We start from the raw sequence: 20,324 nt of genomic DNA, 5'->3' as shown, positions 1-20,324 counted from the left end.
ACACAGTGGCTGGTCGGTACCATTGGGCCTTTATGGCCTGTTCAGTCAGAGTTTATTTTTTTAAGCAAGAAATTACTTGTGAAGGCATAGTCCACAATGAACACTATCAAAAAAACACCAATGCAATTCAGTATTCTGTGCTAGACAGCAACAAAAGTGTATCATGTACATATAGCAAAATTATTTTCTATGTTTGTTACATTTTCCTGTACGTAAATTACTATTCTGAGATAATGAGCAATTTACTGTGCATTTAGAAAACCTTTCAAATTCTGTCAAAATTATTCTGCATTGTTGTGCAGTACAAGGAGTCAAAAGATCATGCTTATTTCAAACAATAGCCTTTGAAGATGACATTTTGGAGCACTTTGAAGGGCAACTATCCATTAACACCCTCCTAGTGGCATAAGCATTGGACACTTCTCATGGTACTCAGTGGAGAATTGCCTATGGAGAAGAGCTATATCCATACCATCTGAAGAAAGTCCAGGCAACAACAATGGAGTATGAGTTCAGTCTGCACAGCAGTATTTGCAATGCTGCATACTACAGCCACAATTCTCAGCCATTTGCTGATGAAGGCATGCTCACTCAAGATGTTTCTCCTTCACTATTGTCTGAGGTGTAGCTACAGGTTAATCAGATAGGGTCAGTGTGATACAGCTGAGCTCCAGCTCACCTTTGATTAAAATGTGTGGCACCACAAAGATCCTCCTTCCAGCAAAAGGCTGGTGGAGGTGGATCCTTCTCATGACCACTGTGATCACCATATCTTATACATCTTGACTATTTTCTTTTAGATACTATGAATACTTATTGGGTAAGCTACTACCGTAACATCAGATGAGGAACTTTGTCAAAGAAATCCATCCTACAACCGAAATACTGAACTTTCAGCACCATATCTCTCAATGCGCATCAGTCTCTAGATTGCTAATGTATGCTCTGCAACCATTTAGGAGGTCAAAATTTCAAAACCCCTTTTGTAAAGAATTGTGCTATTTTGGGGTTTCTACATGAAATGTGAAACACCTGACTACCAGTACATCCAAACTATTCTCTAAATCTGATGAGACACAGTGTCAAAACTATGTATTTCTGGACAGAAGCTCTCCATGTAAAGTGACCAGTTTGCTTTCCCACTCAATGTACTATAACTAAGCAATGCTGGTGTTTTTGCTTGTAAATATATTTATATACTGAGGTTGATCAAGATTTCAAGCCTACTGCTATTAAATGGTAAGTACAAATGTTTAAACTGTTCTTGGAATGAGCAATGAATAAACCAGCTGTCAGTTCTTGGCACTGCCCGATAGTTTAAGAACATTTACAACTTGATTCAAGCACTGTACTGTATATCAGACACTACATGTTGTGTTTGCCGATAAAACTAAGAGGAACACAAAAGTTTTATCTTTTCAACATGACTAACTGCTTTTGTGAACTGACTGGGACTTAGGTTTTGTCACTGTAAAATTCCTATTCACATAGATACATGAGGCACTTCCAAATTGTTGTGAAATTCTTTGCAGCATAACACATGATGTACTTGTCTCTACTCCTCTGTTGAGTAATGTGGTATCCACAAAGTTTAAAACTGCTTTGTTCCATTGAGATTTTGCACATCAATGTAAATAGCAGAATAAGAGGAACTCCAAAACTCCTCTGTGATGGAATGACACCCATTGATATTTCTGCACCAATTTTCATACTACAACAACATGCTCCACAGTTACCAACACAGGAGGACACTGTAAATGAGAAGCATCATTGAGGCTAAAGTTAAATCTTTGGAATATTTTGATCATCCAAACATAGTACAGATATGTGGAAATGCTTTCCCAAAGTCAAATTGCAATGAGAGTGAATTCACTCTCATAGTTCAATGCAAATTATAAAAGAGTCTTGCTCACCAGCCTTCCACTGTGACATGTTTTACTTTCCGCCATTTTACAGGGATTTATAGGATATAGTAGTAATGTAGGCAGAGCCATAAATCTAGTGAGTTCATATGACTGTATGAATGAAATTAATGAAGCTGGTTCATTGGGGAGCAGGATGGCTCTCCAAATATAAAAAAGTATTTTAACATAAATGAAATTAATGAATCCAATTCAAAACAGAGAGGAGTGGGCAGGAAGGTATCTCCAAACGTACTTCAAACTGCTTAGGTACTTACTAACAGTCCACTATCTACATAAAGTTCTCTTTAAAACAAAAGACAATGATCATATGAAGTTCTTTCTACATGTCTTCACAATAGAGATCACATTTTGTAACATGTTGCATATAATTATTGAACGAGTCCACAATCTTACACATATAGGTGTGTGTGTGTGTGTGTGTGTGTGTGTGTGTGTGTGTGTGTGTGTGTGTGTGTGTGAGTGTGTGTGTGTGTGTGTGTGTAAATATATTTATTTATAAATACCTGGTATGGATTCATGTAGCGAGGAAGACGCTTTCTCATTACTATATCTTCTCCCATTTCAACAGCTCTGTAAAAATTAAAACAAGATCAAAATTTGGAAAAACAATATAGCAACTGGAGCATTTATTATGTGTCACACCATAAATAAAATATTGACCCTTGAGACCTGTATAACTATTGCTAAGTTTTGACTTCAAGACTGGACATAAAATATGAAGCATTGACTGCAACAATGTACTTAAAAAATAAAGTGATTTTTAGCTTAAGAAGACCTCCTAGGCAGTAACATTTGTCTGAAGATTTTCTGACAACTTAAATCTAATGCAGTGGAATATATAATGTTTACTCTTTTCACTCTTAAATGTTATTTTAATTACAAAATTTGTAGTGTTTTTGGTTGCTGTAAGCCTTTGTAGTGCATAATCCTTTACCTCAAATGAGATGTAACATCATATTAAGCACACAGACAGAAGCTTTTGTATGGGTTATTGCCTCTATGTTGTGGCTCAATCATTTCTCAAATTTTTTATATTGACAAAACAGTACGATTTCCAGCCACCAATAAAAATCATATATAGGAATAATCATTGTTGCTAATGAGCTGACAGATGACAGATAATTACAGTTCCACTTCCACTGCCACCTGCTGATTTCTGTGGTTTTCATTTAATGTACTTATGTATATTTTACTGAAATGCAACAGTTACAAGATAATCACTCATCATTGTGGATTCTCCAGACACAGTGACTGCCTTGGAGACAACAGAACCATTTTCTTCACTTTCTAGCACCAGGAAAAAATTATGTCTATCAACATCTGCTGCCTTTGCTTCTCTAAAATATTTCAGAAGAAAAATATATTAGAAGTGTTTCTTTCCATCCAACATTCACTCTTCTTTGGCACTCAAATGCTGCAAATCTTCTTCATGTCTAAAATATTTACAAGCACCACACTTCAAACACTGAGTGAAAGATGTGATAATCAGTAAACAATATCCTAGCAAGCCATTGTTGTAGAGATGAAAAAAAAAAATACTAACACTGTGTCAACCTAACATATGTTACATTAAGAATATACAATATATACAAAATATAGAAGCAGTAGAGTGTTCTATCATAATTACCCCAGTTGATGTATGATGACTACTGTAATGAGTTACACCATCTAACATAAAAAGTGAAGAATCCGCATGAAATGGTCAGACATCAAAGTAAGTTCATGCACATACTCTCCATTGTCAGGTTTATAAATTCTGCAATTCTCTGTGATAGGTGGAATGGCCACCAGGGTGCAGTAATGTTGTTTGTGTTTAATGTTGTTACCAGGCCTGATACATAGGGAATATAAGGGGCATGAACAGCATGAGATAGTTGAGTAACCACTATGAAAGACACAGATATGCCACATATTCATGTTATACAGCATTATCTGCACCTTATAGAGGTTGAAAGGGGCTTCATTGTGGGTCTCGATTTTGCTGGCTGATTGAATCGTGCAATATCCAGATTTTTTTTGGCATTCAGAAGTGACAGTGGCCTGATGCTGGAATACATGGGAATGTGAGGGCCAGTATATATGATGTCAATGTTCTGGTAGAGTCTCTCAGACCACCACAGAGGAGGATCACTTTATTATACACCAGATACATCATTGCCCTTTCGCATCTGTGCCTGCCAACTGAGAACATGCAATGACCTCCCTGTGACATTCTGTGTCATCCTATATCATTGGTTGGAGACTAGAAGAAGATGGGTTACAGAACGGCCATAATGTGTACAGTCTGCCATTAACCTCACAACACACCCAGCTGTGTTTGGAGTGATGTCATGATTGGGAAGCTCGTACTGCTGACGAACAATGTCACATTGTGTTCAGCAATAAAGTGCAATTCTACGCAAGTGCACATTTGGTGCCAACCTTGGGAGAGGCGCCATTCTTCCAATGTTTTGGAGAGGCACAGCAGTGTTATTCCTTGGTGTCATTATGTGGGTCTTATCAGGTATGACATAAGGTCACCACTGATACTGACTGAGGGAACTCTGATGGCACAGCAATATGTCACAGACATTCTGCATTCTCATATTTTCTCTCTCATGTGACAGTATCACAGTGTCAGCTTTCAACAGACCAATTCTCATTCACATCTGGCGCATATCTTCATGAACTATCTGCATGATGTTAAGGTACTTCAGTGGCCAGCAATGTCCCAGATCTGTCACTAATAGAACATGTGTGGGACCAGCTTGAATGTCAAATCCATCCCATTGTCATTTTTGAGTTACAACAGTTGTTGGTCAGCTTGCATTAGGAGAGGATACTATGGCTTTGTGGCACCCTTCGTAACTGAAGCAGTGCATTCATCCACATTAGAGGGGATGCAACACTATACTGCTAAGTGGGCTCTTATTATCAAGTTATTTGTAAGTTTGACTCAGTTTTGCAGCCAATGAAATAATATCACATATACTCTCAGTCTGTGAAACTTTGATTTGTTTCCTGTGCCCCTTCTGTGTGATTCACTTTTATTGTTAGTGAGAGTATATTCAAATATAAAGAGCTGATATCCCCTTCCATAGCCAAGAATATTAATATACACTATCACAGTTGTCACAAATCCTGCTATTGTAATAATTTTATGTCCTCTTATTCAGGTAATAGGGGTTGAATACAAGTATCGACAACAAGACTGTATGTTGGTATTCTGTGTAAAATTTAAAAACTCTGGAAGTTTCATTAAGTAAGCACTTGTGACATTGATAAATGTGACACATCTGTTACATGGAAACCTGAAGCTGTTTGAGCTGAGTGTGGTATTTGCTAACTAGTACCCTGTCTCTTCCTTTGTGTTTCATAATCGCAAATACCAATACAGGATAGATGGGGTGTTTGAGCACTAAACTTATAATTTTTTCAATATAACACTACATACACAATGTTATGCTTCACAAGCACACATCACATTCATCACACATGTCGCAATAATTGCCCCATCAATGTGAGACAAATGCACACCTGATACATTACATTACACTAAGGAAAGAAGAGTGATACTGTGTCAATATTCAGTACACCTCACAAAAACATGGAAGTAGTTCACAGCAGTTGGACTAATGACAAGGTTTAAAATGCCCTTACTCACACGACTAGGAGCATGTTTCCATCAAATATGTACCAAAATTATCACTAAAGACGAATTTATGTGCTTGATAATTATAACCCTTTGGAATGAAAACTTACAATTTTTTGGAAAAACTACTTAGCTTAGATGCATGTGCTATACCTAAAAAACATGATAAACTAGTAATGATGATAATATTACAATAATGAAAAGTAAAACAAAAACTGGGACTAACAGGGCCCCAAGTCAGAGTATAATATATTCTGCTTATGGTCCTGCTCAGCTGTTAATCCATATTCAACAATACTGATTATAATCTGAATATAGATTTATTATTGAAAGCAACAAAATTTTAGATGATGCTACTCAAAGCACTTTCAGAAGAAAGGCTGAGACAGTCAGGCACAAATTTTGAGATAGGTAACTAGGACATAATATGAGCCCATGGGTAAGTATGCCACCACGAAAATATTTGAGTCTTCTTCATGGGGGATGACAGATCCATAAATAGATGAAGCAACCTACCATAAATGCAGTCATATACATATTTTTTTGCAGTTTATCCACTGAGAATACTAACTAAACAATTTACTGGCAGATTTAAATTACAAAACATTAATGTGACAGAAACTACCTCCTTCCTGATAGGCATTTGCGCACCAAATACAAGAAATCTGCTAACCAATTCCAAATAAAGAGAGCCTACAAATAAAGGTATCATCAATGAAATACAAATACGAGGATTGAAAAAAATATGAATACTCTGGCAACAGTAGCAATACTAGATCCCAGAATAATCTGAAGAATGTTATAACAGAAGCTGAAACTGGATGTTATGTTCTACTGGAAACCACAGAAGGTGGCTGTATTATTTTACTGGTGGAGCCTTGGAGAAAAGAAGATGTAAAAATGATTTTAACTAAAATGACTCAATGAAAAAAAAAATTTTTTTAAATCCAAAATTAGTATTTTTATCTGAGTCTAACCTCATATCACTCTAATTACATTTCTGACCTGTTTACAAATACATTATGTCAGTTCTACAATAAAACTCAAAAATCTCAGTCACCAATGACACTACATCTCAGTCAGCTTGAACTATTATCTTTGTGGTCCCCTCAGCCCCTTCTACAGCACATGTGTATTAGAAAAGTGTGGCATTCAATTTCTGCAAAAATTTAGTGAAGCAATCATTTATGGCTTTCATAATAAGTAAGATGACAACGTTTCTCCTTAGCTGACACTGTCTGTTTACTTTGTTTGCTCTATTCTTGACATTCTTATGCACTTCTATTTTTATGAGACATTCTCTGGAAAATCTTTCTTTAGTGAATGTATGTTTTAACATGCTCTTGTAATGGTGTACCTTTTACAGAGGCAGTAGAAAGTAAGGTTACAGTTTACAACCATTTACAATATAACCATTGAACATAATCCACTTACTCATTTGGATAAATGAAGGAAATTTTTCATGGCCTTGTAGAAGGCACTACACTGAGGTGACAAGAGTCATGGGACAGTGATATGTACATATACAGATGGTAGTAGAAATGCATACACAAGGTATAAAAGGGCAGTGCACAGACAGAGCAGCCATTTGTAATTGGACGATTAATGTGAAAGAGTTTCTGACATGATTACGGCTGCACAACAGGAATTAACAGATTTTAATAGTGGAGTGGTAGTTGGAGCTAGTTATTCCATTTCACAAATCATCAGGGAATTCAATATTCTAAGATCCACAGTGTCAAGAGTGTGTTGAGAATACCAAATTTCAGGCACTACCTCTCACTGCAGACAACACAGTAGCTGATAATGTACACTTAATGACTAAGGTCAGCAGCGTTTGTGAAGAGTTGTCAATGCTAACAGACAAACAACACTGAGCAAATAACTGCAGAAATCAGTGTGGGTTGTATGAGAAACAAATCTGTTAGGACAGTGTGGTGTAATATGGCATCAATGGGTTATTGCATTAGACAACCAATGTGAGTGTCTTTGCTAACAGCATGAGATCACCTTCAGCGCCTCTTGCAGGCTCGTGACCATATCAGTTGGACCCCAGATGACTGGAAAACTGTGGTCTGGTCAGATAGTCCTAATTTCAGTTGATAAGAGCTGATGGTTGGGTTTGAGTGTGACACAGACTCTACAAACCCATGGACTCAAGTTGTCAACAAGACACCATGCAAGATAGTGGTGCCTTCATAATGGTGCGTGCTGCATTTACATGGAATTAACTGGGTTCTCTGATCCAACTGAACTGATCATCGACTGGATATGGCTAAGTCTGGCTACTTGGAGACCATTTGCAGACATTCATGGACTTCATGTTCCCAGACAGGTCACCAAGCCACAATTGTTCAAGATTGGTTTGGAGAATTTTCTGGATAATTTGAGTAAACGATTTGGCCACCCAGATTGCCCAACATGACTTCCATCGAACATTTATGGGACATAACTGAGAGGTCAGTATGTGCACAAAATCCTGCACTGGCAACACTTTCATAATTATGGGTGGTTCCAGAGGCAGTGTGGCTCAATATTTCTGCAGAAGACTTCCAGTGACTTGTTGAGGCCATTTCATGTTGAGTTGCTGCCAAACAAAAGTAGGTCCGACATAATATTAGCGGGTATCCCATGACTTTTGTCATCTCATTGCATCTTGCCATCAAGTGACAAACAACACAACAGAAAATGTAAATGAAGATGGCTGGTCACATTTTTGAATGCCAACCTCAGTAGATAGGAGTCTAGTGTCTTAAAAATGTGCAGTTTCACTTCACCTGTGGCAGTGGACACTGCTGAGATAGTGTAGGAAGCCAACAAGAGATTGAGGTGAGGTTTCTATTAAAACATAGAGAAAGGGAGAAGTGGTGAGGCTTTTTTGTCATGTTGGAAAATATTAATGACCAAACCTCACATCATCAGAATATTATGTATATCAATCAGTGCTTCTGTGAGCTATACAATAAGCATTACAGTTTTAAGCGAGAACATTAGTATGTTTTAAACCTATTCTGGATAATATATAAAGTTCTCAACATTTAAGGGTAACTTCAACACTTCAGCCATGTATTTTAAATTTGTTGTACTTCTGAAATACTCACTCCAGGAAGCAAAAGTTGATTCAGCATGTAATTCACCAAAGGAGGCTAGAAAAATCTCTAATCTTCTCATCCAAACAAATAAGCATCTTGAGCAATACTGGTTATGTGCTCAGACTTATCGCCTTGTAAAATAAGAATCAAAGTGAACAAATGTATGTGAAGATGTCATCAGGGCTGATTTCCTCCACAACTTTCTATTGTCTGCTGATATCTACAATGGGATGCAGCTATCATCAACAGAAGTAAAAACACATGTCATATTGTACAGAATTTTTCCAGAGATCACGTGTGCAGAGAAATGCAAGAGTGATACAATGCATTATATCTGAACATCATCTGGACCACCACTTGGTGCAAAGCCTCACTAATTCCAGAGAAATGTTTGGTACCACAGGCATAAACAGGCAGATTCAAGCAGGTATAAAGGTACCCTCCGATAGTCAGTGGGGCTTGCCGCATCGTACAGTTTTGAAGAAAAACAATCCATGGCTTCTGTATAGTACCTGCAGAGCTCTAAATGCAAGAACAGTGCCTGATAGATATCCCACTCTGCATTTGATGGACTTCAATAATGCAGTTGCAAAAACACAGTTATTTAGCTTCATTAATTGTGAGAAAGCTCACACACACATACCAGTAGCTCAAGAACATGTCAGAAACACAGCTGTCACTATCCTGTTTGGTGTGTTCATATATCATTACATGCCTCACAGTTTGAATAACCTGGCGCAAACCTGGCAATAAATCATCCATCAAGTCCTCTGTGGCTTGGATTTTGTGTTCTGTTGTATACATGATATTAGGGTGTTCTCTTCTTCACCAGAACAACACACGACTCATCTCAGGCAGCTTTTCCAGTGCCTACAACAATACAGTATAGTCATCAACAAGGTCCATCTTGGGTGGAGACAACATGAACTTTCTTGGCTTTAAGATATCTGCAGCAGGCATATCTCCTATGCCACAGAAAATGTCAAACATATGCAACGGTGCCACAAACCTAAAAAGATCTGAGGTTTTTTTTAGAACTGCTTAATAACTATAGTTGGTTTTTGCTCTAGCCACAGCACTACAAGGATCACTATCTGACATTTTAAAAAGGCAAGCATATGGCAGGTAGACAGAGAACGAAGTGGACGCCCAAGCAGTTGGTAGCCTTCCATAACATCAAGGAATATACAGCTCACACTGTTCTTCTCATCCATTCTGAGCCTGATGCACCACTAGCTTTAATGGTGGAGGTCAGATGGATACCCATAGGACTAGCACTGCACTAATTAGTAAATGGAGCCTTCTTTTTCCTTTTTTTTTTTTTTTTTTTTTTTTTTTTTTTTTTTTTTTTTTTTTTTTTTTTTTTTTTTTTTTTCAAATACATTTCCACAACAAAGGTGGAGCATCATAGGTAGAGAATTGTATGCAATCTGTGCTGCAATACAACACTTGAGAGGCTCTATGGAAGGCAAGCACTCCACTGTCTACACAGACCTTGCTCCTTTAACCATTTTCTTTTCAAAGATCACAGCACACAGCTTGGCTAGAAAATGCCGACAGGCACATTACATCTCTCAGTTCCACGAGACATATCAGCAGCAACAAAAACATTGTGGCTGACTTCTTCACACACTGCTGTGCAAGCATGAAGGTTACTCCTTAGAAATACACAGCCGAGCAACAATACAATGACAGCAACTTGCACCTGCTGCTTGCACAGCAAATGACCAGCCTCAACCTCTCACAGGTTTATGTGCCAGTACTACAAACTTTATTGTGGTGTGATACCTCCTGCATCATGCAGCATGTGTATATATTCAGACATTTCTGGTGCCAGGTCTCCATAACTTTCCATAATGTAGCACATGTGGGGGAGTGAGAGCCACCATCAGATTTCTCACAAAGAAGGCAATTTGGCATCAAAAAATATTGCCGAATCTGGGCTCAATCATGTGAGACATGTCAACATGCAAGATTGGCAGGCATGTATCAGCACCATAAGGCACCATCAACACACCCATGGTGCATTTTGTGATTGCCCGTTTGGATTTGGTAGGACCTTGCTGAAGTCCAGACAGTATAACCACTTACTGAGAGTGACAGAAAGATGTACCCACTGATTGGAAGATATTTCCACCACAGACATGGGAGGAGAAACAATGGTCAGAGCTTTTATCAACTACTGGATCACAAGATTTGGGGTGCCTCAGACAATAACAATTGATTGTGGGAGGAAATTCGAGTTACTGCTGTTCCAAAAGCTTCTACAGCTATGTGGGTGCTCATTTATCAGAACCACTAGCTACAATCAAGCAATCAAGCAAGCAACAGGATGGTAGGAAGGTTCCACAGCAATGGAAAATAAGATTTTCTCAACCTTACAGGAATGTGACCACAGAAAATCTTGTTGTTTGTTGTTTTTCAGGGCACTCAGTGTCGAGGTTATTAGCATCCAGAAGATGTGGAGAATGCTTAAGCCACTAGTCAGACATACAAATGGATACAGACACAATTCCTGATGTGATACGTGGTGGTCACAAGGACTGGAAGAACTGTGGAACACCAGTTCCCTGACATCCCTGGTGCTTCAGGATTAAAAAAAGGAGGAGCAACCTCAGTGATCAACCAATCAGTTGTGGACAATAAAACATAATTAGTGTGTGATATCTTTAAGAGCACTTTTCTTTTGTTATAGCTGCTTGACACACACTTCTCTACAGTTTTGTTACTAGTTCGCATTTGCCTTGACCACTACATGTCATTCCACTGCAGAATGTACCACAAAAAATTTAACACAGTTCTACAATCTGCCTTTTATGTACAGGTATGATCTACTGTGTCACACTATTTGGATCAAGATATAATATTTAATATTGCTGTGCATTATGAGAATGTATAATTTTACACAGAGTAACATAAAAACTCATGATCTTTTACAAGACACCCTTGAAATTCTTATAATTTGTGAAATGATTTGCTTTTTGTGCATTTTGTTAATATGTTCAAGCATTTATTGAAAGGTGTTTATGACTATTATGGAGATTTGCTAATCTGTTAGGTGTAGAATTAATGTATGAGGGGAATTTGGTAAGTAAAACAACACATTTTTCTTAGACAATTTCAGTTGAAAAAATGTAGAATTTTGTGGGACATTGTGGAATTTTCCTGCTTCAGCCCCTATAGTTTCATGAAGCTCCAATGCTATAGGTAGCATTCAAAATGGCATCTGTAACAGAGGTGCATTTAGAGCAGAGAGCTGTTATTGGCTTTCTTTTGACAGAAAACCAGAGCACTGTCAATTTGCATACACACTCGCAGAATGTCTATGGAGACTCGGTAGTGCACAAAAGCATGGCGAGTCACCGGACAAGGCGTCTGTCATCCCGTAACGAGGTCACGCACATCTGTCCGATGTCTGCAAATCAGCCGGCCGCACACTGCTACAACTCCTGCAGTGTCGAAGCGTACGCACACATTCATTCGAAGTGACTGATGCATTACAATCAAACACCTTGCTGCATAACAGTATGTCTCATTTGGTGGTACTTACACAGTTGTCCACCAGTTGGGGTTCTCAAAGGTGTGGGTCCATTGTGTTCCTCGACACCTAACAGAAGACCATAAACAGCAATGAAGCATCATCTGTGTGGAACTCACATTTTATGAGGTTAATCATGACATTTTTCTGTCAAACACCATCACAGGTGATGAAACAAGGAGTCATCATTCCAAACTGGAAACAAAATGGTAATCCACGGAGTGGCACCACACCACCCATCCTCCGAAGAAAAAGTTTAAAGTCACACCCTCGGCCAGTAAACTTATGGTGGTGGTATTCTTGGACTCTGATGGGATTGTTCTGTTTGATTCCTTCCTTGGGGTGCAACATCAACTTAGGAGGGTATTGTGCTGCCTTCAGGAAACTGAAAAAATGACTTCAGCATGTTCGTTGCCACAAAACTGCAAGCGAACTTCTCTTCTCCGTGACAATGCGAGGCCTCACACGTGTCTGCACACTTAAGAAGAGTTCACAAAACTTCGCTGGGCTGTTCCTCCTCACCCATCCTACAGACCAAATCTCGCATCTTCCAACTTCCATCTGTTTGGCCCAATGAAGAATGCACTCATGAGAAGCAGTATATCGACGGTGGGGAGGTTATCGGTACGGCAAGATGTTGGCTCCGATGTCAACCAGTAGGGCAGTACTGTGTGGGCATACGGGCCCTCTCAGTACAGTAGCATAAGGCTGTGAATGGAAATAATTGAATGGAAATTATGTTGAAAAATAGAGTTTTGTACTCACAAGAGTGGGGAAATATATGGTATATTGGAATCTTGTATAAAACCTTCCTTCCTTCATATGTTAAAAAAAAGTGTTGCATTACTTATTGAATGCCTCTCAAAGTATTTATGGACTGACATTATTGTCATCACCAGATGATTTACCTGATTATAGCTTCAAATTAAATAACTTTCTAAACCATTTAAGATACATCTTCCTTTAAGATATTATAATACAATCACATTCATATGTAAATACATATATAATAGATTAGTAACAGAATTTTATGGGTGTCACATCTCTGTGTATACCTTTTTACTCCATCAGATGCCATTCCCACAATATCAAGAACACCTCCACTAGGTTTAGTAATGAGGCTCATTAAACCTTTTCCAGTACCTCTGAAAAATCCTTCAACTCCATCTTGTTGTGCACCTAGAATGAAATGTCCGGTTTTATAGTAAATAATGCCACAAGGAGCACTCATTTATGATGTAACCACATAGACAGCACTATAAAAATAAGCAATACATGCAACATTTACATCTCATGCTTTGCTGTCATGCACACATCACATTGTTTGGATTTGATGCCAGATGTGAAACATTTGACAAACATACCTAAATTTCTGCTCAAAAATAGTTAGACTGAATTTACCATATTTTTAAATAAGTTATGTTAGTGCCACATTGTATTTCTGTTTGTGTCAGTAAAGGTACAAACGACATTAAGTCAACCCCGAGATGTTTCATATAATTATTGTAAACTTTAAGCATTTATATATTGTATGAAAGTGCTAAATAATAAAAATAATGTGAAAAAATGTACTATGTCCCACACATAAAAGAAAATTTGCAATTTTTTGTGTCTTTGTAAATTCAGCCTCGTTAATATGCTGCCATAGCAATGTATCAAAACTGGGGTATGATTCATTACTTCTGCACTGAAATGCTACATGTGTCATAAGATCTATTGTACCTGGTAATTAACACTAGAATGGTGCAAGGTGTCAAAATGACACCTGTTGTACTTTGTTCTTCAATGTGATATCCATTTAGTTTGATTTGTTCATGAAATCATATGACTTTTTCCAACTTTTTCTCCTCTATACAGTGGTGAATTAAGATTCACACGATATTTATATTTCCTTGTACCAAGAATGGTGGACAAGGTCAATTTGACGCCACTGTAATTTCTCTTCTGAATGCATAAACAATCAGCAGTCACTCAGAGTTGTTTCTGCTCATTTCTACATCTTGGCATATACATATCACAGTCTGCCATAGTTTATTTTGTGTCATTCACGTAATATTCTTTGTCCATGAAAGACATTTCCAAACATGTCTTGGCAATGTGAACATTCAGATGAAGAAATGTTATGTCTCTTAGAGAATTCTGATGTTGAATCAGAAATAGGCTTCACAGCTGAAGATGAGGATTTTGTACAAAAAAAAAAAAAAAGGGTAGATGACTGAAGTGGAATTAGTAGAGAATTCAAGTGTTGATCTACATCAATCATCACCTCACCTATCTTTCAGGCCCAAAAAATCTTTACAAAGATCATGGCTATGGCTGGAAATGAGTGGGAGATTACCAGTTTTCACCTTCTGCAAGAAGGTCGGTGGTGAACATTCTTAACGAGAGATGTGGTCCTACTACTTACACTTTCCAATGAATAGATGACTCTCTCATCAGTGCTTTTTGTCTTATTTATGATGAAGTGATGCTACATCTCATGAAGAAGCACCCAGAATCAAATATTTTAAAAGTACCAAAACATAATTATTGGACCGTGTCACTTGAGGAACTGTAAAAATGATAACTGTCATATATACTGGCATTGTCTTTTGTACAAATGGTATGTCTGTGGATCATCTTCAGTCATGTTCTTTGGGGTCTACTTTCATCAGAGACATTAGGTCAAGGGACTGATTTCTGGAGCTTCTCGTACTTCTCAGTTTTGGTAAAAATCTACCTAAGCTGAATGCCTGTCAGCCAACAAAGTCACTCTAGTATTTGTCATTTGGGGAATTTAATGGAAAACATTAGTTTCTTACCACTGTGGGGAAAATGTAACCACAGACGTGGTACTATTACTGATCAAAACAAGATGCATGTGCACTCACTTCATGCCCGTCAAACCTGAGAAATATAGTCTCACATTCAGGACTGCTGATGGTGTATCAACAAAATATACATGTAATGCTTTCCCATACATTGGAAAAGAGAACATGTATAGAGAGAAGCAACCACTCAGACAGTACTTCATTCTGTGTCTCATGGAGCTATTTCTAAATCAAAGATGGAAAGTGACAGCAGATAAGTTCTCCATATCCCTTCAGTTTGCTCCAAAGCTTAAATAGAAGAAAATTTCATTAGTTGGTACAATGAAAAAGATCCATTCTGAAATGCTTGTTGAGGTAAAGAAGCCAAATGCTGACATACACTCCACTATCATCTGCACCAGACTGGCAACACAGATTGCACTGTGTCGTATACAAAGATAAGAAGAATAAAAACATAATTCTTCTGAGTACACTGCATGCTGGAGTAGCAATAAGCAACACAGGAAGGTAGGAACAATGAAACCATAATATTCTACAATGCAACAAAGTATGATGTGGATGTGATTGATCAAATGACCTATAAATATACTGCAAAGGTTGTGGGTAGGTGATGGCAGATGCATTTATTCTACAACATTTTGGACATGGCAGCAATAAATACATGGGCCACCTGCAAAGTATGAACAGACAAGAAACTAGAAAGGAAGAAGTTCATACTTCAGCTGGCGAATGAACTCACGGGAACAAAAGAGCTGGAAAAGAAACAGACAAAAGAAGAGTATACATGATCAAAATCATCTAAAAGGTGGAGCAAGTGCCAAATAATCCTCTGCAAAGGCAACAAGACCAGTAACAACTGTGTAAAGTATGACAAAGCCATTTGTGGAAAATTTGTGCATAAAATACAGGTCATTTGTACTAAGTGTGTCAAGCAGATTCCAATGAGTTGAATAAAAAGTACAACAAAGCCATGTGTAGAACACATGTGATTACAGTATGGACAATATAAACCAATTGCCCCTAGAAGGTTCTACAAACAGTTAATACATGGGAGTCTACAGTTTAGGAAACTTGTTAACATGAGCAACTATCAGTCAGTATGACATTTTTTTGCTGAAATAGGTGATGTATTAATTATTGTGTTAAATAATTATTATTATGGTAACTCATAAAAATGTAGGGATTAACATCTACTAAAATAAAGTGCTTACTGAAGTAAAATATGAAAATATTTTATATAGAGTCAAAATGACTCCTTTCTCCCATGTTAGAAACCCCACTGTTCTAGTGTTAAGCAGCAAACAGCATTTGATAGTGATAATACAGTTCATCTGATGACATCCGAAATCCAGTGCACTCTTTCTTCAGAAGACAAACATGTGCCCATCATTTTCACACAAATCCTATTTGCTCTCATTGCATAAGACACACGAAAGAAAGAAATAAAAACAAGACTGCAGGAGATAGATTTCATGTAAACATAAATCTATTGGTGTTTCATTGTTCTCAGATACCAGATGCTTATGCCTGCAGAATATACCTCAGTAGAATTTTTAAACCAGTGCATGCATATTACCTAGTTAATTTGTACTTAATGCATTATGGACCTTTTAAATTTATTTAGTGCCAGCTTATGTCACATTTTATACTGAACTAGACCAATACTGGTGGTAAAACATAAAAGACTACAGGATGTACTTGACATGCCATCCAGCATGTTGTATGGTTACTGTTATCCACTTCACCCATTCCTTACATACTAGAACGTCAGCACTAGCATCAACAGTCTGCTTCCTGTAGCGTGCACAAGGCTTCACATACACAATTAGCTTCACACGTTTTCCCAGATAGTAATCTAGTTATTTGCTAGGGCAAACTACACCAGCCAGCCTACAGTTAGAGTTGGAATAATGCTGAGGCAGTATGGTGTACTACACTGGCCTTGCACATTGGGGCCAGAGTTACCTCATGCTGCCCCACTCACACTGTGCCACCTCCAGCTCCACATGAGCAGAGTCATAACAAGTAAATTTGTCTTCAGCTGCTGTCTATGCTGAGAACTAGTGTATACCAGCTATCAACCAATTGTGGGTCACCCAGCCTCATCTGAAACTAAATGACACCTCCACTTGGAGCCTGTCTGTGGTCTGCTCATAGGCCTCATGTTCCCAGTGTCTGACCAGGTGCCAGCCTACTGGGCTCTCCTCCAGGCTGACATCAGTGGGCCTTTGGGTGTCTCCAAGGAGAACTGGATTCTCCATCTGTGCATAGGCATGCCTCACATCTGACCTAATGCCACTAGTTGTTGGTGTCCAGTGCTTATGTATCTCACTTTTGTAGGAATGCCTAATACAGCCATGCCCCACAGGCCACTAGTGCTGTGACTGTCAGCAATGCTGTGGGTCAGCATACAGCTTCATCATCACAGTATGGTGAGGGAGGATAAACTTTTTTCTTCCTTTTCATCTCTGAGAGTTGTAATCAAACACATAGCCTGGAAAAATGCTTTTAAAATGCCGATCATGAAAGTTAACTCAGATATATAGTTGAGTGAATTTAGAGGAAAAACCAAAGATATGTATCCTGGCATGCACCCAGATAGGTGTACACAATGTAACTTGCTGGGGCATAGTGTCCCCTGTAATCTCTTATCACTTGTAATTTGTTTTAAATATAGAATGCCTGGGCATTATGTCAGGGAATGCAATGAGCGAGTAAGTGAGTGAGTGTGTGTGTGTGTGTGTGTGTGTGTGTGTGTGTGTGTGTGTGTGTGTGTGGTTGGTGATTAGATGTAAAGATTAAGTCATGTTGGAAAAGTTTCAGAGTAGTATTAATTTAAATGTTTCCCTATGTTTGTCCTGTTACACACTGAGGTGACAAAAAGCCATGAGATAGTGATATGCACATGTACGGCTGGTGGTAGTATCATGTACACAAGGTATGAAAGGGCAGTTGTAATTTGTACTCAGGTGGTTCACATGAAAACATGTCCAATGTGATTATGGCTGCATGGCGGGAATTAACAGACTCCAAATGCAAAATGGTAGTCGGAGCTAGACACATGGGGCATTCTATTTTGGAAATCATTAGGGACTTGAGTATTCCAGGATTCAGAGTGTCAAGAGTGTGCCGAGAATACTAAATTTCGGGCATAACTGCCCACCACAGAGAATGCAGTGGTTGAAGACCTTCAGTTAATGACAAACAACAATGCCGCTTGTATATAGTTGTCAGTGCTAACAGACAAGCAGAACTGTGTGAAATAAACACAGAAATCAATGTGGGAGGCACGATTAATGCATTCGTTATGACAGGGTGGTGAAATTTGTGGTTAGTAGGTTTTGGCAGCAGATGACCAATCCAAGTGACATTGATAACAGCACGACATCACCTGTAGTGCCCTCCCTTGGCTCCTGACCATATTGGTAGGACCCTAGGTGGCTTGGTCAGATGAGTCCCATTTCAGTTGGTAACAGCTGATGTTAGGGTTCGAGTGTGGTACAGACCCCACAAATTCATTGTACCAAGTTATCAACAAGGCACTGTGAAAGCTGGTGAAGGCTGGATAATGGTGGGCTGTGTTTACATGGAATTGACTGGGTCCTCTGTTACAACTTATAACAGAATGTAAAATCATATATGTCAGCAATTTCTTTACGTGTAATGTTTTATGTAAATATAACCTTTGACTGCGAGTTTAACAACTAAGAGATGGTTATCTTTGGTCATGCAGGAAGGTGGTGGATCTTGGGAAGAGGTGGTTGGCGGTTTTTGGATCGGGAGCGTGGGTTGGAGGAGATGGTGATACAGATGTGGTGTAAAACAATGTCTTATTTCATATTATTGTAGAAGTGTTAAATGTGAATAAATGAATTAAATAGTGATGTGCAAAACTAATGTAATGTTTGCTCCCTAAAATCAAAATACCACATCGCCCTACAAACCAGTTAGTCTCATCCAAACACAAAGAAAACTGCGGGAACATCGCAGTGGAATCACCTCTAGACTTCAAAAAGACAACAACGCAGCCATCGATATGAGTTAAGTACCAAACTGTTCGTACTTGTTATTCATTAACGACCTCGGACTATAAATTTGAATCTCCTGTAGTGCCTGAAGTCACCATGTGGACAAAGGAGTAGGACAACTTATAGACTGTGGAAATCTTGGGAAGAGGTCTGTTAAAAACTACACTGATCAATGACTGGAAATTTTTATTTTCGGCTACATGAAGACCATTTGCAGCGATTCATGGACTTTCCAAACAATGATGGAATTTTTATGGATGACAGTGCACCATGTCATCAGGCCACAGTTGTGAACAATCGGTTTGAAGAATATCCAAGACAATTTGAGTGAATAATTTGGCCACCCAAATTGCCCTTAATAGGACATAATCAAGAGGTCAGTTTATGCACAAAGTCTTGCACTGGCAATACTTTCGATATTATGGATGGCTATAGAGACATCATGGCTCATCATTTCTGAAGGGTACTTGCAGTGACTTGTGGAGTCCACACTACATTGAGTTGCTGCACTATACCAGGCAAAAGGAGGTCTGACATGATATTAGGAGATATTCCATGATTTTTATCACCTCAGTGTATTATAGCCTAGTCACAAGCTTTACAATGATTATATTAGAGGAATAGGTAGTTATCATTCCAGAACAGGTTGAGTCATCGCAGGATCAAGTGAATCAAATGAGCCCATATAATATTTGGACTTCCACGGGCAATTAGACAATTTGAAAGAGAACAGATCATTGTTCAGTTTGTCAGTACCAATCCTACATGGAAATACTGTTAGCATAGTCATTCCTTTTTTGGGTAAGGCAGAAGAGGATCTATTGGAGTTTGTGGAAATTTGATGACAGTTGTGAAGTTGTGTTGTTGGGCAGAGGGACAACTGTTACATATGGCAGAACTATGTTTGGTAGCAGATACAAAAACATACAAAATGTGCCATGAAGACTTAACAAATGCCAAATCATTTGAAGTGCTGAGAAAATGCTGTTAAATGGTGTGATGCAAAGGCAGGGCAAATCCATCAAAAATTTTGTGAACAGAATAAGGAAACTCAATATTAATACCTATGAGTTAATCAACAAAGATGAGATGAACAGGGTCCTCCTGCACAAAGCAGAGCAAAAGGTGCTAGACACATTGTTGTGGGGATTACCACCTGATGTATTGAGAAAAGTATCTGCAGAATTTAGCTGGAGCCATAGGGATGGCAACAGTTTTAGAAGAGATAGACATGGTAACCCAAGTTAGGCACAGAAGTACTTTTACCCCTGACATAAGATATTCCTGTTGTGGACCTTTG

General features: G+C 38.4%; 1 protein-coding gene across 1 annotated transcript in view; it reads right to left on the bottom strand.

Annotated features, from left to right (window-relative positions):
• The window catches only part of LOC124555746 (vacuolar protein sorting-associated protein 13A-like), a 689,798-nt gene that overhangs the window by 40,588 nt on the left and 628,886 nt on the right, over positions 1–20,324 (bottom strand). Inside the window, exons 60-61 of the mRNA XM_047129770.1 lie at positions 13,242–13,365; positions 2,429–2,495 (exon numbers count right to left, since the gene is read on the bottom strand). Of these exons, the coding sequence (XP_046985726.1) occupies positions 2,429–2,495; positions 13,242–13,365 (191 nt within the window). The remainder of the gene's footprint in view (positions 1–2,428; positions 2,496–13,241; positions 13,366–20,324) is intronic.

The sequence above is a fragment of the Schistocerca americana genome, chromosome X, assembly GCF_021461395.2.
Source record: "Schistocerca americana isolate TAMUIC-IGC-003095 chromosome X, iqSchAmer2.1, whole genome shotgun sequence".
Lineage (NCBI taxonomy): Eukaryota > Metazoa > Arthropoda > Insecta > Orthoptera > Acrididae > Schistocerca > Schistocerca americana.
The sequence above is the reverse complement of the archived record's forward strand: the minus strand, read 5'-3'. Positions and strand labels throughout refer to the sequence as shown.